The sequence below is a fragment of the Orcinus orca genome, chromosome 17 (genome assembly GCF_937001465.1).
Source record: "Orcinus orca chromosome 17, mOrcOrc1.1, whole genome shotgun sequence".
Taxonomy (NCBI): Eukaryota; Metazoa; Chordata; class Mammalia; order Artiodactyla; family Delphinidae; genus Orcinus; species Orcinus orca.
Genome location: NC_064575.1, coordinates 65,952,105 through 65,978,929, shown reverse-complemented (window position 1 = coordinate 65,978,929; position 26,825 = coordinate 65,952,105). Strand labels below are relative to the sequence as shown.

The window sequence follows — 26,825 nt, the reverse complement described above, 5'->3', positions numbered from 1 at the left end:
ATTTTGGAATTTTTGCCATTTAAGATAACAGTTACATCTAAAAGAAAATCGTCCTCCAGAACTCAAAAAAAGGGATTTTTTTCTACCTAGGACCTTATAAACAATTAAGTTCTCAAGAAAAATTGAGAGAAATGATTTTTCAACAAAGAATTCTTTATCTTGCTAGATTATGAGTGCAAAAAATACAGGTTTAGACACACTGGTTGAGCCTCAAAAAATGTACCTCCTACACACTCTATGTTCCACCACAGCAGAAGAGGAAATCAAGAATGAGTAGAATGAAGAATCTAGGCTACAGAAGTGACAAAGTAGATTCTCTGGATAAGGACAGGAAATGTCTGGGTGATAGCTCAGCAACATGCTTGGCAGAAAACCTTTCCACATTGGAGGACAGAGGGCTGTCTCCAGAAGTATTCCAGGGGTAAGAAATGACCTGATATTATATTGAAAATTATGAGATCCTTTCCAGAGTTACTGGAGAATATAGTAAGATCAAGTCAGAGGCTAGAAGAAAATGAGACCATTATTAACTTCTGGAATAACAAAAAAGTAACATAATCAACCATAGCAGGCTACTTGGTTTAGCGGTAAACAGAGTTTATAGTCATCAAAATGAAAATACTGAATTTGGGATGTATAAAGATTGAAATATTAATATATTAGAAAAATGGTGGAGTAAAATAAGTAAGCAAAATTTCTACTCTTTCTAGTAGGAAGTCAATAAATAATGGGCAGATCCAAAGGTAGCAGCAGATTCATTTTATTTGGAAATGTACATGTAAATTCTAAAACCACTACATGAGTTGAAAGAGAAAGTTTCCTTTGTGAATGTGAAAAAGGGATTACCTCTTTTTTGTCACAAGTGTTTTGGTACTATATGATTTTTTTAAACTATCTGCATATAATGTTGGAGGGTGGTGGGCAGCAGTAAGACAGAAAGAGACAACAGTTTTACATTAAAAAACAACCTCCAAATTCTCTAAGAAAAGTGAACATGATCACACCTAAATCCATCCATTCTGGGTTTTTTTTTTTTAACAAATAATTTTATACAAAGGCTTGTGGGTCAATATTCATTTACAAAAATAAGTTTAGTCTTTTAACATAAGTACTTCTACAGTTTCAAAAAGAAATTCATTTTCATATTTGCATGTCTTTAAAAGTATCCAAAGGACTCATTACCCTTCTGCATTCTGCTTTTCAGAAAGTATTTTTGAGGTAGATCTGTTTCGGATTCTTTTTCTTTTTCTTTTCTTTTCAGAGGCAGATGAGTTTGTATCCTGTGTTTTTTTCTTTTTCTTCAAACAGCTAAGAGGATTAGGGCCACTTATTTTCTTGCGCTTTTTTTTTCTTCTCTGTTCAGGGTCTTTTACTAAACCCTGTTCCTCTTTGAGTTGCTTGATACTTTGTTTCTCTTGCCCTGAGACAAGCTGACCTGACTCTACTGCTTTAGCAAATGCAATTGTTTTTGGAGAAGGTTTGTCCAAGACTATAGTGTTCTGAATAATGAACATGAGAGGAATTCCAGGCTTTTTCTTTACTTTCATAGACAAATTCTGATCCTATTAAAAACAAAAATAGAACTATTTACTTCAAATATATCAATTGAATCAGATGCCTTAAAGAGATTTCTAAGAACTTAAAGTGGGCTATATTGAAAATAAAAGAGATCCCAGGTTTTACTTTTCAAATCAGTTAGGTCTTACTAATGGGAGTATATTTTATGATAAAGAAAGGAAGAAAAACATAAAAACTGACCACAGTTAAGTGGCAACAATGTGAATGGGATTTATCAATATTTTATATTGATCAATATTCTAAGACCATAAATTTTCTAGGACCTCGAATTACAAACTAATGCAAAGGTAAATATACTAGGTGATGTTCCTCATTTCTACTCTGAGATATGTTTCAGAAAGGGTCAAGAATGCTCACAGAGGGCTTCCCTGGTGGCGCAGTGGTTAAGAGTCCGCCTGCCGATGCAGGGGACACGGGTTCGTGCCCCGGTCTGGGAAGATCCCACATGCCGCGGAGCGGCTGGGCCCGTGAGCCGTGGCCGCTGAGCCTGCGCGTCCGGAGCCTGTGCTCCGGACAGTGAGAGGCCCGCGTACCACAAAAAAAAAAAGAATGCTCACAGAGATTGAAAGAATAGAAATAAAGTTGGAATTAGCTGATTCAGATTCTAGACTCAGCTCTGCTTCTAATTGTGTAATTTTATAATCCTACAAGCAAATTTAAGGAAATCTGTATGTGTGTGAGCTTATTCATTAATATTGACCCTGAGAGTCTCTCCTCCCCTGCTTCCCAGTCTTTAAAAGCCTGAAACAGTTCCATACTGGTGGTATAGTCTCAAACAATATGAAACACGACTTTCTAAGAAATAATATGAAACACGGGAACGTGAAAAAACATGCATAAACATAAAATGTAAAATCTTTGCTCTACTTCCCTTCCCTTCAAGAGCCCCAAAACATATCATCACATCTGTCAATAATTTTTATTTTACAAAAGGAAACTTCAGTAATTTAGAAGAAAATCATTATGCTTAATGTTCTCTCCTCAAATTCTGAAATGACAATTGCTTTTGTTGACTACAAATTAACCTGAAAGCGTGCATTTTAAAAAGTTGAAACACTTAAAACCACTTCCACCTAATTTTTTCTAATGATAAATAGCTCCATATGGAGTATAAATAGAAATGATTAAGATTGACTCTGGTTTTAAAAGTGGTATCACCTGTGTTGCCACAAAATAATGGTGAGGATTCCCATCTTCCACCATGGAAAGCAGACATTCTGATCCACTCACTGAATTCTTGAAATGGGGACAGTTTCGAACCTGGCATTTTTGTGCAATCAGCTTTGCCCCATATAAGTCCTTTCCCAATGTTTCCAACTCTTTTAACACACACCTGAAAAAAAGAAGTTATTAGCAGCTCACAATTATAACAGACGCATATCTGTTGTTCACATAAATTATAAAAAAAAATACCCAATTCTTCTTTTTAAACTACAAACCATACATTAAGCATTTCACTCTTAAAAGACCCGAAAAATGCATACACCAAGTAGAAGGAACATAATAAACAGTTAACATGTACTGAGCATTTATGTGCAGGCAGCATGCTAACTGCCTTTACATAAATTCTCGCTTATCTCAAAACAGCCCTACAAAGTTGGGCAGCTTACTTTATTTTTTTTCTACTTTTATTCTATTTATTTTTATTAATTTTTCTTGGAGTATGGTTGCTTTACAATGTTGTGTTAGCTCCCACTGCAAAAAATGAATCAGCCACACACATACAGATATCCCCTCCCTTCTGGACTTCCCTCCCATTCAGATTAGCACAGTGCATAAGGTAGAGATCCCTGTGCTATACAGTATGAGGGCAGCTTACTGTAAAATTATCCTTATTTTAGAACACCTCATTCTGAGAGATTTCAAGTAACATGCCCAAATTCAAACAACTAATAAGAGGTAGAGTTGAAATGTGAATCTAAGTAGTTTGACGATAGATGCTTTGGACCAACCACAGTGCTACAGGTTTCTCCTTCAAGTGCAAATCGGTGCACCTTCAGAATATTTTCAGCTTAGAAAAGTAAACATTCTCAAGTCACTGGCGTGTTTAAAAACAATCACAACTTTCTTTCACTTTGCATTTTCATATTAATATCAGGCAATGTTTTTCAAAGTGTCATCTATAAACTACCCCTATCGGAATGACACAGTGATATTAATTTCTAGCTCCTTTCTCATCCCCAAATCTGAACTCCTTGTGGAGTCAAACATTAGCATCTTAATAAGCTCCCCAGGTACTTCCTCTTAAACATTACGACGAGAACTACTGAGTCAAAGATTTCTCAACCTTAGCCAGCCCTTGCCTGATTCTACCTTGCCTCACCTGCTTTATCACACCATTAGTTTTTGATTTTTTTAAGAGATTTTGCTTCTAAAGTCATCCATTTTGAGTTTCAGGCCTAAATTGCCAACTACTTATTGAATATTTCTTGTGGATGGCCCGCCATCAGCTCTTTGTCAAATTCACGATGTCTAAAATCAAACTACTTTCCTGCCTCCAGACTTCTCCAGGGCTTGCTACCTCTTTGAATTTATTATCTTCTCAGATACTGTTTCGAAATCAGAAATCCTATTTAACCTTTGCTTCCTCACTCCTACCCCTGCCCCTACCCCATCAGTGGTAGTCCTATCTCAGCTGTTGGAATCTACCTCTGTAACGTCTCCTTGTGAAATTCCCACCTCTCCTCTCTCAGGTTCAGGCTCCCATTATTTCTTGACTAGACAACCACAAACAAAACGTGCATGTCTTCATTCTCTTGCTTCTTCTTCTTCTTCTTGCTCTTCATTCTCTTGCTTCTCCAACTTACCCCTCACATAGCTGCAGTTATCTTTTCTAGAAGATACTTATCAGGTCTGATAGCATTTATCTCTTGATACACACCAAGAATTGACAATAATATGCTTTAAAATAAACTAGCAGTAACTTATTCTTAAATGAATAAGAATGACCATGTTGGGACTTCCCTGGCGGTCCAGTGGTTAAGAATCCACCTTCCAATGCAGGGGACGCAGGTTCCATCCCTGGTCAGGGAACTAAGATCCCACATGCTGCGGGGCAACTAAGCCCACGAGCCACAACTAGAGAGAAGCCTGCACGCCTCAACGGAAGATCCCACATGCTGCAACTAAGACCCACCCGAGGTAGCCAAAAAAAAAGAATGGCCATGTAAATAATTGCAATAACTGGGTGACAGACGTTTCGTTATACTATTCTATTTTTGTGTATGTATAAAATATCCCATAAGTTAAAATAAATTCTTTAGGGGGAAAAATGCTGCAGAATATAACTTCATGCAGTACTTCTCAACCTTTTTTATATTACAGCCCTGTATTAAAAATGTTAATATTTCTATGGCAGACAGGGGTAAGTGGACAAGGCTTGTAGCCAGAAGCAATCAACTCTGGGGCACACACCGTCTGAGAACTTGTCTGGGAGCTCTGAAGGAGCTGGGGATCAAAACTTAGGGGATATCTATGACCCATTTGAGGCTCTGCTTGAATGAAACCCACATGAAGTTCTGAATATAGAAAGCTGCTCATGGAGTAGTGTTATGTGAGAAAAGCAGGCCATTAATATCACATGCAGAGTAAGAGCCCATTCGTGTGTGTGTGTGTGTGTGTGTGTGTGTGTGTGTGTGTGTGTGTAAAGAACTGGATGATACACCACATGCTAACAGTGGTCAGTCACTGGTGTGGTATTATAGGTCATTTAAATTTTCTCTGTTCACTTTTTAAAGGAAATATTCTACAAAGGAAAAAAAAAACAAAACTAGGTTTATGAATAGTAGTTCTTCATTATGCAGACTCAACTTATCTTCTTATCAGCTTCTTTCCCAAATATACGCTGTGCTCTAATCTCTTTCCCTGGCCTTTCACAACTCCACTCCACTCCTTTGTTCAAGAGGTCCCTACAAGTCACTTCTCTTTTCTTTCACTCAAAAAATGTCCTTCCCCTCAGAACTGAACCGTGACTGGGCTCAAAAGTTATCTCCTCTGTGGAACCTTCCTTGATTCCATCTTTCCTCCAGTCAACCCCCCAAGATTCCACCTTAGGTGTTTGAAGAAGTGAGGAAACTAGGGGTCAACACACACCAGTTAGAGGTTGATTTATGCACTTCGCTGGCCATACGGGCTGGGACATCGTCCTGTTCACCAAGTTATCCTCTGCTAGAGCAGTGCTTGGCGTATGGCTGGTGCTCAATAAACACAGCTGAATAAACAAATGACCTTGCACAAAGTTAGGAAACATCGAGTCCTGACTTATCTTTCTGGGAATCGAAGATATTACATCATGGGGCAGTTGTGAAGCTTGAAAAATTCTTAAACTGGGAAAAGCTATGCAAACAACAAGCAATCACTTAGAGGATACAGGTCTGAGATACCAATAAACGCTCTACACCTCGTCCGACTTATAGGAAGTGTGTTAAGTAGTTACGAGCTTTTTTCTACAAATGAGTAATCCAAGGCTCAGAGAGGTTACGTAACTTGTCCGAAATCACAAAGCTGGTAGAACTGGGCCCAATACTGGAAACCAGGTCGAACGGCAAAGCACGTGTTCTTAGCCTCCAGGTTAAGATGAATACTCGCCGGACCTTATACTGTCTATCTACTTGGTAGATACTCGCCCACCCTCCTTAGCGGTCCCGCTGAACTGTCAGCTCCGCGTGGGCGGCGCGCTTTGCCCCTCGAGGGCTCCCAATGGATGCCTGCGAGCAGCGGCCTCGCCTCTACCGCACCCGCGGGGCCCCCGCGCCTCCACCCGGACCAGCCAGGCCCACCTGGTGGTGCACAGCTGAATCTCCCCCATGAGGTAGCGGGGCAGCTGCTCCCGCAGCTGGATGCGGCCCCGCAAAGCCGCCTGACAGAAGGTGCCGTCCAGCAGGATCTGGTACGGCTCGCGGACCCCAAAATTGTTGCGGAAGAAGCCAAGATGCTTCTTGGCGTGTTTCTGCCTCGTGATCTTCATGCCTGGCTTTCCCGGAGCGAGCCACCGGACCAGAAAGCAGCAGCGAACTTCCCCCCACACAGCCCGCTATCGGCAAGACGGGCTTCTCCCGGAAATGAAGAACCCTTGGCCCCGGAAGCAAACGCCCCATCTGTGGGCCTGGTTTACGTCACTCCCAAACGAGAGCGCGCTTTACCCGGTGCCCGCGCTTTAAGGGACACGCCCTCGGGGGCGGAGCTTGTCTGTAAGTGGGAAAACGACTAAGTGCTCGATTAGAGGCGCACATGGGCAGTCATGGTCCAGGTTAAAAAAAATACACACTGCCTCTTGCGCGTTACCTGGCACGGCGTCTGAAAAATCCACGGTATAATAATAATCAGTGAAAATATTGAGCCTTAATATGTCCTAGGCACTGTTCTAGGTAATATACCTTATATTTTCCCCTTTAATGTTAATAATTCTCAAATGAGGGAAGAAAGCGACCAAAGTATATTGGGCGACTATGATTGGGCAGGTTTGTAGTGATTGCCTTCCTATAAAGAAGTTAAGCACGTTTACTAAGGGCACGTGGTTCTTTAGTGTCAGAACTATCACCGGAACTCAGGTCGCCTGCCTGAAGTTCAAATATTCTTGCACTCCCCCTCACCTCCCGCACACATTCCCGCCATAGGACCACTCCCACTGAAGAGCCAAATGTCAGGGCAAAAAGTCCTCATCGTTTTGCATTTCCTCTTCTCCTGGAGACCATCCTAAATCACTCGCATGGAGTGTTTCCGGAAGACTTATTCAAGAACTTCGTTTTCCAAGAGTCAGTGTCCCTAAACTAGAGTGCTAATTCTGCCCCTCACCCAAGCCATTTGACCTTGAGCAACTCCCCAAGAAACGGGTTCAGCTTCCTCACTGTCAAATAGGTTGGCAGGACTAGATGACTTTTAAGAACGCTTTTTATGTCTATAGTCTCTGAGGTAGGAGAACGACATACTGGGCTACTAACAGGGAGGTACAAAGCTGACCGAAAGTTTAGAAATTACTTGCTCAACTTGATTAATGAAGAGAGTAAATCTGAAAATTTTGAGTTCCCCCGTGGCTAACTGCCACATATCCACTTCAATTCTAGGCAAAATAACCAAAGAATGGGGAGTATGGAATTTTGCATTTTTTCTTCTGGCCTGGAATCTGTCCCAAATCTCGTTTTAGCTAAAGATTGAGAGAAAGAACCAATGCAGAAAAATAACTTACAAAGTGATCGAGATGTGTTATTTGCATTTGGAGTTTTATTTGAAGATATAGATTTATGAAATTGGAACCAAAATCTTCTATAATGTTAACCCTGTCTTGATTCACAGCACAACACCCCTTAGATGACTGCTTTCATTTAACTGAAAATAAATTTAGGAATTGGAAGACATGAAGAGTTATTGTAGGATTGGATTTATGGTTCTTGAGTATAATAGCTCATGACCTTCCAATCTGAATACTCTCTTTATCCCTGTGTGCCAACACCCCACTCTGACTATAATCCCGCCAAAGACAGAAAATATACTATCCCAGCCTTGCAAAACAGTTAAAACAGTTTTAAAAACAGGCTCACAGATTTATCTACCAGCTCCATCCTGTTAGCCACGTTTCACTACTAAGAAAAATGAGGTTCAGGACTAGGGATTTGAGTCATACTCTAGTTTTTTTGTGTTTTTTTTTAAATTTACTAGACTGTAGCATTTTTTTCAAGCTCTATGTATATGACAGTGCTATTTACACAACTGACCCTTATTTCACAAATAAGAAGACAGTCTATACTGCTGATTATCAAATCTAAAACAGAATTTTCTGTTACAGCAGTGTTTCTCAAAACATGATCCTGGGACCTGCAGAAAAGTTCTTAGTGTGCTTGTTTAATATGCCCATTTCTGATTCAAAACAAGTACTGAGGGAGAGGGATACTAATCAGAGAGGAAGTGACATTTATTACAATATCCCCAAGTCATTTATTATGCATATCGGTGTTCCAGAAGGACTGTCTGCAGTAAAGCATCACTGTTTACCCAATGGGACATTTTCATTAAATGGTCCACTGAATACGTTTTGGCCTGATGCCAAATGACCTGGTATTGGAAAATCAATATTTGGCCACAACAAAAGGCAGAAGCCAAATATTGCCATTATTGGAGAAACTATTTGGTTATAAGTTTAAATCTGAAATTTTACTTTGAAAATTATTATAATATTATTAAAAATTTTTAATTAAAAATTTTTAATAGTCATTGAAAATTTTTTTGACCTTAGAGTGCAGGAACAGTAATGTCTCAGCATTGCTAGCTGCTATTTTTTTCCTCAGGTCAGTACACTGGATATTTTCCAGGCCAAATAGACATTCAGTTGAGGTAGGAGATTCATTTATTTTTCTTTATTTTTTCATACTCTTCATATTCTTTATTACATCTGGATCAAATATAATTTATAATATGATGTTGTTGTACATGATTTTGAAGTTCTTCCTTCATGAAATTTTGATGAAGCCAAGTTGACCTGAAAATGATTTATTCCTGCAAGGTATGACTAATTCCCAAACAAGAATTTTCATGAAAGATTCATGTCCTAAATGGAATTAAATAGGTAAATATTAAATACAATTCATAAAGGTTATTTTGTTTAATTTCATAAATACTAGTATACCAAATAATTCAGCAAAGATATCTATTGTGATATTATTCTGCCTTATATTCATATTTAAATATTTGTTAACATCTGTTAGCTCCAAAGGAATACAACATTTTCCCTAACATTATCCAGCTAACACATTCTTTAAATAAATATTTTCCTGAAATAAATAATGTAAAACAACTTAGGTAAACTGGTTTGTATTGAGGACTTATTAGTCCTTCACTAAGATCCCCTAGGATAAACTCCATCTGGGACTTGCTTACTGTGAGTTTTTATATATAGGGGAAGGTGTTATGAAGGTTGGTTCTGGAGGCTGCCACGTTTTTAAAAGTCATCCTTACAGTTTTCAAATTAGAAAAATAACACATGCCTGTTATAACGAGAGGAACAATGGAACAACACAGGACATTCATCTACTCTTCCTTGCCCAAATAACACATGTTAACCTACTGTGTAACTTCTGTAATTTTTTAATATTCATATACTTATTTGCCTACATATATGCATACATATGTAGAGATTTTTGTCACTCTATGTTATTCAAAGATAGAATCGTATTTTATCACTTCTGTACATTTTGCTATTCTTACCCAAAAATCCTTGTGGAAATCCTCTCCACACATACTCCAAGTCAGTTGGCATAGTTCTTATTCATTATTTTTAATGGCTGCTTGAAATTTCCCACAAAATCACCACATTTAACATAATGACTGTGACACAGACTGTAAATTGATGCTCAATATCTCTTCTCTTTAGTAATAGGATCCTAATTTTATTCTGGACAATAGTGTGCCCAGAAAAGAGAATCCATTTCCCAGCCTTCTGTGCAGTCAAGTACAGTCAAACGATTAAGTTTTAGCCAAGGGTATGTAAGTATAAGTGTGACAAGGGACTTCTGGGAAAGCTGCTTAAAGGAACTTAACTTGGTGATGAGCACTTTTTTTTTTTTCCATTGCCTTTCTAACCACTCCCTGGAATTTGGATGTGACGAAGGGAACCCTAGCAGTGTATTTTAGACCAAGAAGTAAACTTGAGGATGGAGGCCATGTGCTAAGACAGCAAAGTAGATAACAGAAGCAGCCTGGCCATCAATGACTACGAAACTACCTTTCCAAATCTAGACTTTCTACCTCTGGCCTTGTTTTACATGAGAAGAAAAATAAACTTCTATTTCAGTTTTAAAAAATTATTTTCTTTTTATTTTTTGAGACTATAGTTTTTAGAGCAGTATTAGGTTTACAACGAAATTGAAAAGAAGATATAGAGACTCCCCATGTAGCCCCTGCCTCCACACATGCATAGCCTCCCCCATTATCAGCATTACTCAGGACTTTGCTGGTAGTACAGTGGTTAAGAATCTGCCTGCCAATCCAGGGGACATGGGTTCAAGCCCTGGTCCGGGAAGATCCCATATGCTGTGGAGCTACTGAGTGCACATGCCACAACTATTGAAGCCCGTGCTCTGCAACAAGAGAACTCTGCGCATAGCCCCTGCTCTCTGCAACTAAAGAAAGCCTGTGTGCAGCAACGAAGACCCAATACAGCCATAAATAAATAATTCATTAAAAAAAAATCACTCACCAGAATGGTACATTTTTTTCAACCAAGAAGGAACCTACATTGATAAATTGTTTCTTTTATATGCAGCCAAACCCAATCTTAATTGACAGAGTATGTTAAAACTACTTGCCAGAATTATATATTGGCAGATGTTTTCAATAAAAGTTTGATGTTGGTTAGTGTTTGCCAATACAATTACCCTTTCTTTGAACAGGTTCAAAATCCTAGTTTATAAGTTTTGTGAAAGGTAAAAAACTTTTTCAAAGTAAAATAAACTAAATCCATTTTACATACTATAGAAGTTATCTTGACATTTGTTTCTTTTGAACGTATAAACAATTTGATTTGAACTGAGAATGTCAGTGGGATATATCTCCTGTTTGGAAAAGTTAGTTAAATATGAAGAACCCCAGCTGCTTGGGCAAGAAACATCAAGGAAATGTTAGTGTCACCCAGTTGTCAATCAAAGAAAGCGAGCAGAATTTCTGTCTGTTGGCCCAGCTAGTACCAGTGGGCTCTTCCTTAAATGACAAAGGAGAAAGTGTATCTTGGAAAAAAAATTCAAGGGATTGCTCTTTGTCAAGGATATTTCTAAGCAAGACAGTGATCAGGAAGTAGTTCACCATTGGTTATCAGATGACTGTTGTCAGATGGCTGCAAAATTAGACTAGCAAATTTGCTTGCTAAATAGTTTATTTGAATGAAATTATACAGAGAACAAATACTGCCATGTGAGGTAAGTTGAAAGGAATTTACTATTACACAATAGATCTGCATAGTGCTCTCCATTGGGATTTTACTACAAAATGTTCAGTGGCATTAATTGAAGTAGTAAAAACATACAATGGTAGAGAAAAAAGAAAAGTTAAGAAGTGGTAGCAATGTGCAAAATGTTTTACTTTGATACATACATAACAAACTGCCCTTTGAAATTTAATTAAATCATAACTGAAACTGGTAGAGAAGTTCATACTGTATGGGGTCATTCATTTTTAACCTATCAAAGCATTTTTAGAAGATTAATGAATCCTTATAAAATTACTCTAAGTAAGCAAATATTATTACTGTTACTTAAAGGAGTTTAAAGATTGAGAATTATGTCAGATTATGACATTAAACGAGTTCCTAAAAACACTATTTATTTATATTGAACAAAATGTTGAAGACAACCTTTTCACTCATGGTTTCGTATATATTTTTAAGCAGCAGGAGGACTTCAGGGCAGAAACTGAACTTCTGGTGGCAAGGCTTTCAATAATTCAGTAGAATATTATTTCAAAGTCTTATATTTATAATTGAATTACACCAATACAAGGTATTAGTTACATGATATTATACCAAATAAAAGTCGCTCTTAGAATCTGTGCAAATGTTTTCAATGTGCGATCACTTTCTTTTAATATTAGTTGATAAGTCATACATCAAAATACTGGGATGAGAAGATCAAACATCATTTTAAAATTATTATTTTAGCAAACACATAGAAAATACCCACATGCTGAGTCATAAGAATAATGAATATTATTTTCTTTTTACTGGCTCTCTCTTTACCCTCTCTATTGTGACTTTTCATAATTTTGAACAAATCACTTAGTTCTTCAAAGTATAACCTCACATAGTGTGTATGTACACAGAAGAAGACATATGACTTAAATTGATCCCAGACTAAAGAGAAAGACTTTTTCCCCATGGTTAGGAGAAGAGGTTTTCTTTTTCTTACAATAAACATTAAAAAAGCAGCACATTGTGTTCTTTGCTACTGGCAGGTATTTTGAGGTTATAGGGGTAGCCAGTCAGTTTGTGGACAGAACCAAAACACGGTAAAAGACAGAGCAACGGGCTTCCCTGGTGGCGCAGTGGTTGAAAGTCCGCCTGCCGATGCAGGGGACATGGGTTCGTGCCCCCGTACGAGAAGATCCCACATGCCGCGGAGCGGCTGGGCCCCTGAGCCATGGCCGCTGAGCTTGCGCGTCCGGAGTCCGTGCTCCGCAGCGGGAGAGACCATAATGGTGAGAGGCCCGCGTATCGCCAAGAACTGGAGTCTTTATGCTGCTTCATTTGGAGTCTGCCCCCTTCTATACATTTAGTTATGTGATAGAATACATTTCCTTCTTGTTTAAAATAATTTAAATTGTTTTTTGTTTACTTTTTTTTTGGTTGCTTGTAGCCCAAAGCATCCTAACTGATGGAATATTTGTTAAATCTATGCAAGAAAATGTACTTTTAAAGGGAAAATGATAATATTACCTGTATAATATTTTACCTTAAAGAAGTTTAAGATGTTCTGCATATGTTCTTGTTTTGTCCTGGACACCATTGTGAAGAGGCTGGGATGCAAAGTTAAGTGTTGCTATTAGCTGCTTTCAACTATCTCTCAAAGGCATTTTTTCCATTCTAGTTAAATATTAAGGAAAGCAGTTAGTGTTTTAAGCCAAATGATTTCTTTTGGCCAAATGAATATTTGTGGACTTCTAAAGAGTTTATGAACTTAATTCAGAGCTTCAGTTTTGCCCTGTTTATATGTTGTTTCTTCTGGCCTTGCTTATGTCCAATTTTTGTGTCCCAGGCCTTGTTCATGAATTGTGATGGCACGGCATATTCTTTTGGAGAGGAGGAGATAGGACGGCTCTTGCCCTTTCCTCCCATTTCTATGGAGTAGGGAGTTTCTGATCCCCTCCTTATGAGTGAATGTTATTGGAAGGTAGGCTTCCTGTTTCTCTCTATACCTGGTTACTTATGACTCCCTAACAATGGAGTGACTAATCTGATGTTTGGGGAGATCCTGTCACCATGCCATAATGGTATCTCCTTCTCAAGGGGAAAAAAAGATCCTTGTGTTCCTTTCCTAGAAAATAATCTACAAAGAAGAGATAAGAACATACACCCCTTACAGGCTTTCATTGAAAATTTGATTGAAAATGGCACTTCCTTGACTCCTTTCTTTCTAATGGGTACTAAAGCAGAACAATTCCTCGGTTGTATGTCACGAACGTGTGGTTACTTTCCAGAGGGACAGTAAATAGAAAGGTCAGATGACTTTCTACCCTCTTCCTTCACACCAAGGCTAGAACCAATGCTATGTTGGTCCTATAGAGGTTGCCTGCCAACCCTGAGCTCAACTCAGACTGTCAAGATGTCCAAAGGAAACTTGCCTTCCATAGAGGTCTGGAAGAAGGCAACAACTGAATAGGAATAAACTGACATTAAAAAAAAAAAAATCCTTTGGCTCATCTGAATACTGAATAGGAATAAAGTGACATTTTAAAAAATCCTTTGGCTCATCTTTGGTGTCTTGACTCTTCTATTTTATTGCCTTGAGAGGGATTTAGGTAAATCTTAGCCAAGTGAAAGAAAACAGCTCTAGTACTGGCTGGGTCTAAGGCATGGACTGGTCACAGTCTGACATTCACTGGGCTGTGTTTTCCGAATGGGTTGAGTTACTATGCCACAAAAGCAGAACTAGTCAGACTGTTTATTTTTTCATTTTTTCGCTCAGGCATGGCAGGCTATCCTTTGCTTCCTGTCCTCATGCGGTAATCACCGTGGACAGGGCCCACAGCTTGCTTTGGAAGGCCTTTACCATCCTCTCTCTTTTTGCCTCTGACTAAATTTGAAATATTTCCAGCACATATAGAAGTATGCTAAAAACTTTAGCTCCAGTGACAGAGAGAATGAAGAACATATTATTGGGAATACAGGATAAATTTATTTTATCTGGTATATGAATATCCACAGTGAAATTAATAACCACAACATCAAAACTGCCTTTTGGAGGGCGGCTAAAGTACAATTTAATGGTTGTGAGCAATCTTCTTTGGGTGATCAAGTATATTCAGTATTCTGTTATTTAATTTCTTCTGCATGTTTGCAGGCTTACTTTGCTCTAGGATCGTGAAGAGGAAGTTTAGTTTATTGATTTGAGATACATCCTCTTTTATAATGTATACATTTAGCTATAAACTCTCAGTACTGACGCAGCTGTGTCCCACAAATTTTAACATTTTATATTTTCATATTCATTCAGTTTACTGTGTGTTTTAAAATTTCTCTTAAGACTTCCTGTTTGATCCACGGGCTATTGGAAGCATGTTGTATAGTTTCCAAGTATTTGGAAAATTTTCTGTTACTTTTATATTTTGATTTCTAGTTTGAATCCATTGTGGTTGCTGAACATACTCTGAATGATTTCAGTTACTTTAAATTTGTCAAGGTTGGTTTATGACTCAGGATATGATCTCTATGTTCCATGGGGATTGGACAAGAATGTGTATTTTGTTGCTGTTGGGTGGAATGTTTTATAAATACTGATTAGATCCTGTTGATTGATGGCATTGCTAAATTCCTTTATATCCTTGCTGATTTTCTCTCTAGTTGTTCTATCAACTGTTAAGAGAGGAGAGTTGACATCTCTAACTATGACTGTGGGTGTGTCTATTTGTCCTTTGAGCTCTATGAGTATTTTCTCAACATAAGTTCAGCTTTGTTGCTAGGACATACACATTTAGAATTGCTGTGTGCTTTTGGTGATTGACCATTTTATCATTATATATTTCCCACTGTCTCTGGTGATTATCTTAGCTCTGAATTCTCTTTTATCTGATATTAATACAGCCAGTCCTTCTTCTTTTGATTGATGTTTGCATGATAGATTTTTCCATCATTTTATGTCAATGTGCCTATATCGTTATATTTGAAATCAGTTTCTTTTAGACAGCCTATGGTTAGGTTGTTTTTAACCAATCTTCCAATAGTTGTATTTTAATAGGTGTATTTAGAACATTTATATTAATCTAGTTATTGATATGTTTAGGCTTAAGACTGCCATTTCATTTTTCCCCCCTATAATTCTCTGTTTTTATTTCTGTTTTCTTTTTATTGCATTCTTGTGGGTTATTTGAACATTCTTTAGAGTTTCATATTGATTTATTTATGCTGTTTTTGAGTGTCTCCCTTTGTAAAGCATTTTTAGTGGTTCCTCTAGGTATTATATTAGATAAAAATAACATCACAGTTTACTGTTAAGTCATTTAACCAGTTCAAGTGACTTGTAGAAACCTGACCTTCCTATATGTCCCTTAACCAGCCCTTATTTGCTTTAAGTGTTTCTTCTACGTATATTTAGAGCCACACTAGGTAATGCTATAATTTTTGCTTTAACTCTCAAAAATAATGTAGAAAATTCAAGAGGAGAAGGAAAGTCTATTGTAATTACTCATATTTTTGTTTACTGTGTTCTTTCTTCCTTATGATGTTCCAAGTTTTATTCTTTTATTGTGTCTTTTCTTTTTAGAGAACTTCTTTCAGTCATTCTTTTAGGGTAGGTCTACTGGTAACAAATTGTTTTAGTTTCCCTTCATCCAAGAATGTTTTGATTTCCTTTTTATTCCTGAAGGATATTTTGGCCGGATATAGGTTTCTGGGTTGGTAATTCTTTCTTTCACCAGTTTGAAAATATTATGCAACTTCCTCTGGTCTCTGTGGTTTCTGTTGAGAAATCCACTCTAATCTAATTGTTTTTCTCTTATATCAATATAAAGTGTTTTGGGGCTTCCCTGTTGGCGCAGTGGTTGAGAGTCCACCTGCCGATGCAGGGTACACGGGTTTGTGCCCCGGTCCGGGAAGATCCCACATGCCGTGGAGTGGCTGGGCCCGTGAGCCATGGCCGCTGAGCCTGCGCGTCCGGAGCCTGTGCTCCGCAACGGGAGAGGCTACAGCAGTGAGAGGCCAGCATACCGCAAAAAAAAAAAAAAAAAAAAATTAAAAAAAAAATCTATATAAGGTTTTTTTTTTTTTTTTTTTGCTTTCAAGATTTTTTTCTTTGATTTTCAGAAGTTTGGCTGTAATATGTCTTGGTGTGAAGTTCTTTGGAAGTATCGTGTTTGGCATTCACTCAAGCTTCTTGAAACTGTAGGTTATGACTTTTCCCCTATTTGGGAAGTTTTTATTCATTATTTCTTCGAATACCTTTTAACCCCTGCTCTCTTTCTTTTGTCTTTGTGAGACGTCAATGACAGGATTGTTAGATATGTATTTTTTATAGTTCCAAAGACCTCTGAGTCTCTGTTCATTTTTTGTTCCAGTCTCCTTTTTTTAAGTTGTTTTTAAAATATACATAACATAAAAACTTATATTTAAAATCCTTTTTTGAGTGAACAATTCAGTGCCGTTAAGTATGTTCACATTGTTGTGCAACAATTACCACTGTTCATCTGCAGAACTGTTCCATTATCCCAAATTGAAACCTGCATCCATTAAACAATAACTCCCTACCCCTCCCTCTTTCCAAGTCCTGGTAATTGCTATTCTACTGTTTCTTCTCTACAGATTTCACTATTCTAGGTGCCTGATATAAATGGAATCATACAATATTTGTTTTTTTGTGTCTGGCTTATTTCATTTAGCATACTGTTTTCAGGGTTCATCCTCGTTGAAAAGGTTCAGCATGTCTCTGACTTTCATTTCTTTTTAAGGCTGAATTATATACCTTTGTATGTAAATACCACATTTTATTTATTAATTTATCTGTTGAAGAATATTTGAGTTGCTTCCACCTTTTGGCTATTATGAATAATGCTGCTATGATACTGGTGTACAAATATCTGTCTGAGTCCTTGCTTTCAATACTTTTGGCTATATTCCTAGAAGTGAAATTGGTAATTCTATGATAATTTTTTGAGGAACTGCCATACTCTTTCTCACAGTGGCTGTACCATTTTATATTCTGTTAATTTATGTACAGACTGGGTGATTTTTATCATTCTATCTCCAGTCCTCTGATTTTTTTCCATTGTCCTTTCTTTTCTGCTGTTAAGCCCATCCATTGAGCTTTTTTATTTTTGGTTATTGTATTTTTTAAGTTCTAAATTTATGTTTCATTTTTATTTATATCTTGGCTGAGACTTTGAACTTCTTTTCTGACACTCTTTTCATTTGTTTCAAGTGTGTTCGTAATTGTTTGTTGAAACAGTATATGGTGACTGCTTTAAAATCCTTGCTGGATAATTCTAACGTCTCTGTAATTCCAGTGCTGGCATCTATTTGTCTTTTTTCATTCAGTTTGAGATCTTCCTGGTTCTTGATGCGATGATGAGTGATTTTTTTAAATTGAGACATAGACTTTTGGGTATTCTGTTACAGAACTCTGGATCTTCTTTTTTTGTTTTTTAAACTTTAAAAAAGTTGAGGTATAGTTGCTGTAGAATATTATATAGGTTACAGGTATATAGTGATTCACAATTTTTAAAGGCTATACTCCATATATAGTATTATAAAATATTAGCTATATTCCCCATGTTGTACAATATATCTTTGTAGCTTATTTAATAACTAATAGTTTGTACCTCTAATTCCCACACCCCTATTGCTCCTTTCCCCTTCCCTCTCCACACTGGTAACCACTTGCCCTCCAAGTCCATCCATTTTGCTGCAAATGGCAAAACTTCACTCTTTTTTATGGCCAAGTAGTACTCCATTATACATACATACCACTCTTCCTTATCCATTCATCTGTTATTGGACACTTAGGCTGATTCCATATCTTGGCAGTTGTAAATAATTCTGCTATGAACATTGGGTTGCATGTATCTTTTTGAATTAGTGTTTTTGTTTTTTTCGGGTATATACCCAGGAGTGGAATTGCTGCGTCATATGGTAGCTCTATTTTTAGTTTTTTAAGAAGTCTTCATACTGTTTTCCACAGTGGCTGCACCAATTTACATTCCCACCAACAGTGTATGCGGGTTCCCTTTTCTCCACATTCTCGCTAACATTTGTTATTTGTGCAGAACACTGGATCTTGAGACATATGTTTTAGCTGGTTTCCTCTGACACAGCTCTGGCAATGGAAGGAGGAGGGAGTCCTTCTTATCACTGCCCTAGGAGGGTACAAATAGAAGTTTCACATTCAGCCTCCATTGATTCCCTTGGGGGTAGGACTAGTTCCTTGTTATTGCTGGAGGATGGGAGTTCCAGCTCCCACTACCCGTAAACTTATATCTCCTGGATGGGAGGGGTAGTAATGCTTCATTACTGCTCTTCTTGTTTCCTTCACTGGCATTAAGAGTGGGTGGCCTCATTACCGGCTGTGGTGAAATCCTTAGTCTCCACTAGGCCTTCTTTGACATCACTCCATTGGGGGATGGAGTGGGTGCCTATTACTGTCTGGTGGGGGTGAAAGTTCAAGCTCCCCACATGGTCTCTACTGGCAGTGTGCAGAGAACAGATTTTGTTGGAGTTTTAAAATCTGTGCCTGTTGATATTTTCAGGTGACTGGACTTCAGGTCCAAGTCTGGGATATATGCGGCAAATAGAAACTGGGAAATCACCACTGTGTTGCTCCTTGGGTCTCCATGTCCCTAACCAGTCTTTCTCCTTCTCTTCACCTTGCAGATTCTTATGTTTCTTTTATATATAATACCCTGGGATTTTGTTGTACTTATAGGGAGGAATAGGAAAAAATATTTCTACTTCATCTTCCCAAAAGAAGTCTGGATTTTGAATACATTTTTAATGTGGAGCCTACAGAAGTTTCCAATGGAGCAGGGGTAGGGTGTGAAGGAAACAGAGGAGTCAAAGATGGCCCCAAGGGCTTTGTTCTTATCAACTAGAAGAATAACACTGTCATCAAATGACAGGGGGAAGACTGTGGGAAGAACATTTTTTTCGAGGGAGGTGGTATTTGGAGCTCAATTTTTGAAAGGTTAAGTTGGAGGTGCTTGTGGGACATTTAAGTGGAGATGTTGAATAGACAGATGGATATGCTGGTGTGGAGTTCAGTGGAGAGGTCTGGGGAAATATAAATTTGGGAATCATCAGCATTGCATGATGACCCTTGAGATAGGGAGTAAAGATAAGGGAATGAAGATGTACAAGGACTGAACACTACTGCTGTTCTTAAATTAAATTAATTTAATTAAAATAAATTAAATTTTAATTTTAAAATTAGGGAAGGGTAAAGAAATCAGCAATGGTGACTGAGAAGAAAGGATCAGTCAGTGAGATAGGAAGGAAACTAGGAATCCAAGTGAAGGAATGTCATTGCTTCTAGACCCTTTCTAGTTAGGGTGATCATATTGATTTCCTGTTTAAAATTCTACTTCATTCCCACTCTCTCTCTTTCTCTCTCTCTGTATTTGTATCTTTTGACTCTGGGCTATTTCATGCAGAGGGCCCACATACACTCTCTTTGTTCAGATTACAAGAACCCATGTAGTGTGTTTAGCATACATGACTGGAAAATCTTAGTGGGATATTTAAAAGGACAAAAATTGCAAAGAAATTTTAAACAAACTGCAATATGGCTCACCACTAATTAACAGAATGACGTTAGACAAATCACGTCTCAATTTCCTAACATGGGAATTTGTATAGCTCTTCATAGTTCCCAAGATGGAAATGGGGATTAATTTAAAAAATTAGAAGTAAAAGCATTTTTTACGAATGGGACGCTACATAAATGTGAGCTATAATGCAGTTATGATCAACTGCCTAGTGGAGACCGACTAAACATAAAGTGCAAAACATTTTAAAAAGTCCATTTTTCCTTTCGTAAAGCTTTCTGAAAGCCGCTAACGCACAACGCGCATATGCACAGGATTCCGTTGCCGAAGAAGGGGACTGAATTGAGAAAGGAGGTGGGGCCTCCCCGGGCCTTTCCTAAGAGCTCCGCCTCTCGAACGCCAGACTGCGTCTGACGTCACGTGAAGCTTGTACTTCCGCTTCCGGTTACTCACGTTTTTCTCTTTTCCGGTCCGGCAGAAAAGATGGCGTCCCGCAAGGAAGGCACCGGCTCTGCTGCCACCTCTTCCAGCTCCACCGCTGGCGCTGCAGGGAAAGGCAAAGGCAAAGCGGGGTCCGGAGATTCAGCCGTGAAGCAAGTGCAGATAGATGGCTTGGTGAGTGGGGTTCCGTCTCCCCAGGCCCACGTGGGGAGCTCAGTTCCCAGCCCGGTTCCGCCAGACGTGCTTCCCGGCAGCCTCCCCACTGGGCTTGCTGAGGCTGGGACAAGGGTTTTCCCTAAAACTTTTCTTTATCTTCACTTTCTGCTCGGGAGACGCGGCCGCCTTCTCTGCCATCTGGTGGGGGAGGTGAGGGCTGAGAAAGGGGACCTAGGCTAGGGTGTGTGTGTGACAGATTCTTGGGGTCTTGTTTTGAGATGCCTGGGAGAGGCTATTTGGAGAATGACTCTTCTGGGAGAGAAGTAGGTGACGGAGGTGTCGAGAGGGACCTAGGACTCTAGGGCTTTTGGAAGGGGAGAGTAAACTTTATTGCTTCACTGCTGGCATCTGACATCTGTAACTTCACAAGTGGAGATTTACTTTGTAGCCACTTTTGAGCCTGTGGTTCAGCGCTTACCTGAAACCGCGTAATTGGAATAAATATCTTTTATGCCTTCCTTATCTGTGAACATTGGAGTGCCTCAGGATTTGCGATTAAGTTTCCTTCCAACTGGTCTCTGCTTGACAAAGTAGATGAAAGCACAACTCTGGAGTCAGACTGCTTGGGTTGGAATCCAGCTCTAAAATTAGCTGAATGACATGGGGCATGTTACTTAATCTCTTTGTGCTTGGTAAATTAAATGGTAAAACGTGTTACCATTTAATTTTAGCTGCTGTTATTATTTGTAGAAGTTACAGTGGTAGACTTTCTTTAAGGCCCCTTTTCAAAGCTTTAAATATTTGTATTTTGATAACTCCTAGATTTATATTTCTTGCCAGACTTGGTTCTTGAATGCCACTCTTATATATCCAGCTGCCTGCTTGCTATCACTGTTTGGATATCTCATAGGTACTTCAAATTTAACGTGTCCAAAATAAAATTATTGACTCTCCCTCTCCTTCTTCTCTCCCATGCATTAATCTTACCTCAGTCTCTCCCATCTTAATAAATGGAACTACTATCTCTCCATTTGAAAAAGTCAAAACCTAGGGATTAATGTATGCATGTTCTTTTTTTTACCCTCAGCAAATTCTGTTTGTTTCACCTTCAAAATATATCAAATTCATCTGCTTCTCATCTCTATGCCACCAGCCACTTCTTATACAGACTTGAGGGTCCTGCTACTCTCGTCTCTTTCTTCAAACTCACCTCATACTTTCTTCTAGGCTTCAGTCACAGTGAGCTTTCAGAGTTTTGTTTTCTTGGCCTGAAATACTCTCTCAAATATTTTTCCTTCTCCGTGGCTTCTTTTGAGCCTTTCGGTATTGGCTTAAATGTCAGCATCTCAAGAAAGGCCTTGCCTAACAACCCGGTAAAAAATAGCCCCATCCCCATCACTCTTCATACATCACCTTTATTTCCTTTGTAGTATTTTCTACTGCCTATAATTGTCTTGTTTGCTTCTTGTTTGTCTCCCCCACTAGAATGTAAGCTACTGAGGGCAGGCAGGGATTATGGTTTTTCACCTATTCTATTCCCAAAACTGAACAGGTTAATTGACATAGATAGGATAAACATGAATTTTGTACTGCTCCTGTTTCATGTCCCGATATCTTCTTTTATAAAGATTATTTTAATGGCATCTTGACTTGTTTTCTTAGCCTGCATACTTTTATTAAAACATTCACTTAATGTGAACGTTCAGACCTTGTTAACTTTCCTCTTGAAATGGTTTTTTTTTCCCCTCCTGGCCGCGTTGCACAGCATGTGGCATCTTAGTTCCCCCGACCAGAGATTGAACCTGTGCCCCCTGCAGTGGGAGCTCAGAGTCTTAACCACTGGACTGCCAGGGAAGTCCCTTGAAATGTTTTTAGTGACTTTGCAATGAATTCAAGGCCCACCAAGATGTTGTCCTTGCTTTTGTGTTCACATTTATTTGCTACTATTTCCAAGCTTCTACGTAGGAACGGTTCATTCCAGCCACACAGGACTAATTTGGTTAGCCTCATGTTTAATCACATTTGTTTCCAGTGTCTTGGTAATGGCCAAGGCCAATTTTTCTCTTATTTTCTTGAGCCTTTCCTTTCTAAGCTTTAGTCCTGTTTCATCAATTTTTTTCTGTATCTTTAATGTTACCTTTCTCTTAACATGTGACCATTGTCAGACTTTCCCATATTAAAATGTTCAGCCCTGTCTCTTTTTACTTAGTACTTTGTGTTCATTCTTAGTCCCCACTTTTTTCCTTGAAGTCAGTGGTTAAAGAATTTGTCTATATTTGTGGTCTTCCATTCTTTTTTTAACTCACTGCTACTAGAATCTGCCATCACCAAGTCCCTGACTTAGTTTTTAAAAAGGTCATTGATAACATTATCAAAAAACTGTAAAAAAAAAAATCAAGATATATTATACATGCAAAATAGTGTCTGTAGTACATAATTTAAATAATCACAAAGTAAACATCCACTTACCTGGCATTTAACTTGAGAAATAGAACATTGAGTACCTTTGAAGCCCCTTCCCCTGTTTCATCCTTTTCTTCCATCCCTTCTTCGAAACCTATAATCACTCCTGTGAGCTTTGTTTCAGTGATTTCTTAGTTTTCTCTATAGCTTCACCACACAGAGTATTCCCAATTTGTTTAGTTTGTTCTGTTTATATTAACAAAAAATGAAATATTAATTAAATCATAGTATATGTTCGTCTGTGTCTCTCTTTTTTTTTTTTTTGCGGTACAGGGGCCTCTCACTGTTGTGGCCTCTCCTGTTGCGGAGCACAGGCTTCGGACGCGCAGGCTCAGCGGCCATGGCTCACGGGCCTAGCCGCTCCGCGGCATGTGGGATCTTCCCGGACCGGGGCACGAACCTGTGTCCCCTGCATCGGCAGGCGGACTCTCAACCACTGCGCCACCAGGGAAGCCCTCGCCTGTGTCTTGAATCATATATATGCGTATCTCATACCATGATTTTGAGATTATTCTGTTCTAGAGTGAGGAGCTATAATTCATTCATTTTCATTACTATATAGCATTTCATTGTATGACTAGAACATAATTTTCCTCATCTAAATGTTAATGGACAGTTAGATGGCTTGTTTTCGTTGTGTGAAATGATATCTCTCAATAATCTTAATTGTGCATTTCAGTAGGCTTGTCAATGTGTCTTTTGTTGTACATTGTGCAGAGTCAGTGCTCAGTATATCCTGTAGAACGGATGAGTGAGTCTTCATTGTAGTCAAGTGGTCTCATTGTTCCTAGAGAAGATCAAGCTAATTCTTCCTATTGGACTTTTCATGTAAAACCCACCTTGTTCCCCCCAAACCAGGCTGAATCTTACCTTACTTATGTACATTATACTTTTGATACTCAAAGTATGGTCCAAAGACCAGCAAGACAAGCAGAACTGGCCTCGCCTGGTAGCTTGTTAGAAATGCAGAAATACAGTATTTCAGGATTTTTCCTGATCTACTGTTTCAGGTAATTTATAGCATATTAATGTTTGAGTAGTACTGCCCTGGGCCACGTCGAGCTCTTCCTTTCTCTGAACTTTTTGTGGTGACAGCTTGTGTTGCTCATCTTGGCGTGTAATCATATGCTGTTAATGAAAGGTTTACTGTATATTAAGGAGAGTCAGGCAGAGTACTAGTAGGTATCTGTAAGTAAGGTAGTTTACCTGCCTTAGGTAGGCAAACCTAAGTCCATCTGACTTTTTCATCTCTGGTTGCTTCCAAGGTTTGGATAACCCTGCAGACATCCTGGACATTGTTTCTTTCCCTTAAGGCAAGAAAGCTTGTTGAAATCCATTTCCTTTTTTAAAAAAACTTCATGACAGTGCTTGCTTCCTGTGTTTATGGCATGTACACCATTGGTGACGAGCTATATTAGTGTTGTTCCTTGTAGCTTTGTGGGGATGATTGAAGGAGCTTAGCATACGTGGTACTTCACATGGAGATGATTTAATAAATAGCATTTCTGGACCTTAGTTTGTTCTGCTTTAATGTGAGGATAAGGCATGGCCTTCCTACTGTAATAAATAAAAGCTTAACATATAAAATTTCCTACTGATGTTTAATCATTGTCAATAACAGTTTTAGTAGCTGGGATTGATTTTAATAGTTGGTATTAGTTACAATGGGATTCCAAACTGGATGCCTGACCAAGTAAATGGAATATAATGAGAAATTTAAACTATAGTTGTTGCAGTCCAGATGAAATGGCATATATCACTTCCCAAATGCCTTCTTCGACATTAAAAGGTGTGGGCACAGTAAGTCTTTTACATCAGACTACTGGTTTTGTATCTTTTGCTTTCTTGTCACCTTTGGCTTCAGCTAGCTCCTGTATAACTAGAAGTTCTGATCTTATTATCCAGGATTCCATAAGTTTATCCAGATATTTTAAGCCTTGGCAACCTTTTTCTGGGCCTTTAGCACCGATATTGGGGAGAAAAGCCTCTATAAATCATTAGGCTTTGAAGAGGGTGTTTGCCAGTTCTTATTTTTGTGGTCAGATACTCTAACTTTTACTTTACCAAGTCTCCTTTAGATAGCTTTTTAGATAAAAGTTCCTGATTTCAGCACTACATGAAAACTTGGTTGCATTTGCTTTTCTCTGGGAAATTAGTTCATAATTTTGTTTTTGTAAAATATTTAAATTACAGTACTTGGATATTATTTCATTTGGCAGGATATGGGAAAATATACTTAAAGAGAAAGTAGCTTTATCTTTTCCCCCTGCAAACTACTGTTTGTAGAAGATTGTTCTATAAAATGGTTATCTCCTGTAAAGATTAGACTTGATAGCAAAGTATAGTGTAATTTACATATCCATCTATTTGATGACAAACTGTACTTGTTTCATCAAAACCGAAGGGCTGAAGTGCGTACTGGTATATACCAGAGCCGTATTCTGGAGTTTTATTGATGTTGGTACCAAGCCCAAGCATACAAGGAAAAAAAAAATGGATTTAGCAAAATAGTGGTAACTCAGTATTAACTTACTCAAAATATAAAACTTTTTTGCTCTTTGAGTCTGAATATCAACTGTATTTTAGCATAAAATTTTAAGGATTTATTTTCCTCCCAAATAGTACCAAAAGCCACAGGTATTCATTGTATCTTGATGATTAATACGAAACATTTTTTTTTCTCAATACCTTTACCTTCTATCCCTGTCCCCAACTAGTTTCATTTGATATAAGTAGCAACTGTTTGTTTATCTATGGGATAGCAGTAATGGGCTAAAATTGGATGTTTTAGAAAACAAAAAATGGTATACGTTCATAGTAAGAAAAATTTGGAGAAATAGAAAAAACACAAAGGAAATTAATTTATATGCTCATAACTTGAGGGTGGGTACACTATTAAGAGTTCAGAATTTTCTTTTCTAGCGTTTCTTCAATGCTTTAATAAATATCTATAGTTGAAGTTAATGGGTTAAAGGTGGTTGTGCACATTTTTAAGCATATTAAGCACGTTGCCAAACTGCTCTCCAGAATAGTTGTATAGTTCAGTGTGCTTTCCCACTTACAGAGTATAGAGTGCTGTTTCTTGACACCATTGCCACCTGAAAGTTATGGTTTCTAAAAATCTTAGTCTTTATTTTTAAAATTAAGTATGCATGTTAGTATGCTTGTTGCAGTGATTAATCAATTCAGTAAATATTTCTTGTCTGATAGTGATAACACTCACAGATCTGCCCAAGTCACCCAGTCTTCTGGTATTATCTTTGATTGTTCCTTAGGGTTTCCCTTGGATTCTCTTAAAGTCACTTACTTAGTAGCTGTGGTCCTAGAATGCAGAAACTCCTTGGAAAAATCCTCATTACACAAAATAAAATCAAACTTTACAGCCTGACTTTTAAGATCCTCTTTACCTTTTGTTTATAGCCTCCAAATGAGAGCTTGTAGATATACTGTTTTCAAGTTTGGTTTAAGGGTAGCCTTTAAAACAAAACCAACATCTTTTTCTTTTGGGTAGAAGAAAACCCATTTTAGATTTTGTTCAGAAATGCATAACCTTCAGTTTTGTTCTGAAGGACCTCTTGAGGATAAATAAGGTGAATAATCACCTTCCCCTGGGATTATTGTGGTATACTTTTTATGCTGGAAAGTTGAAGTGCTTTTAATTTATTAAACCTGTTTAATTAAACACAGCCATTTCTCTGGGTACACATGGTACACAAATCAAAACGCAAAAAAGAGTAGGTAGT

General features: G+C 38.1%; 2 protein-coding genes across 3 annotated transcripts in view; one reads left to right on the top strand and one right to left on the bottom strand.

Annotated features, from left to right (window-relative positions):
- Positions 1-744: 744 nt before the first annotated feature.
- Positions 745-6,644, bottom strand: UTP23 (UTP23 small subunit processome component). Its single transcript, XM_004265373.4, has 3 exons — positions 6,357-6,644; positions 2,737-2,911; positions 745-1,562 (listed from the first exon to the last, which is right to left on the bottom strand). Exons 1-3 carry the CDS (start codon positions 6,542-6,544, stop codon positions 1,179-1,181), a joined length of 747 nt encoding a protein of 248 aa, XP_004265421.1. The 5' UTR covers positions 6,545-6,644; the 3' UTR covers positions 745-1,178.
- Positions 6,645-20,478: 13,834 nt separating this feature from the next.
- EIF3H (eukaryotic translation initiation factor 3 subunit H) overlaps positions 20,479-26,825 on the top strand; it is an 87,456-nt gene continuing 81,109 nt past the window's right edge. Inside the window, exon 1 of one of the 2 annotated variants that reach the window (XM_033419924.2) lies at positions 20,479-20,637. In XM_033419924.2, coding sequence (XP_033275815.1) covers positions 20,506-20,637 — 132 coding nt within the window. In that variant the 5' untranslated portion in view covers positions 20,479-20,505. The remainder of the gene's footprint in view (positions 20,638-26,825) is intronic. The other variant, XM_004265374.4, reaches the window with a different exon arrangement.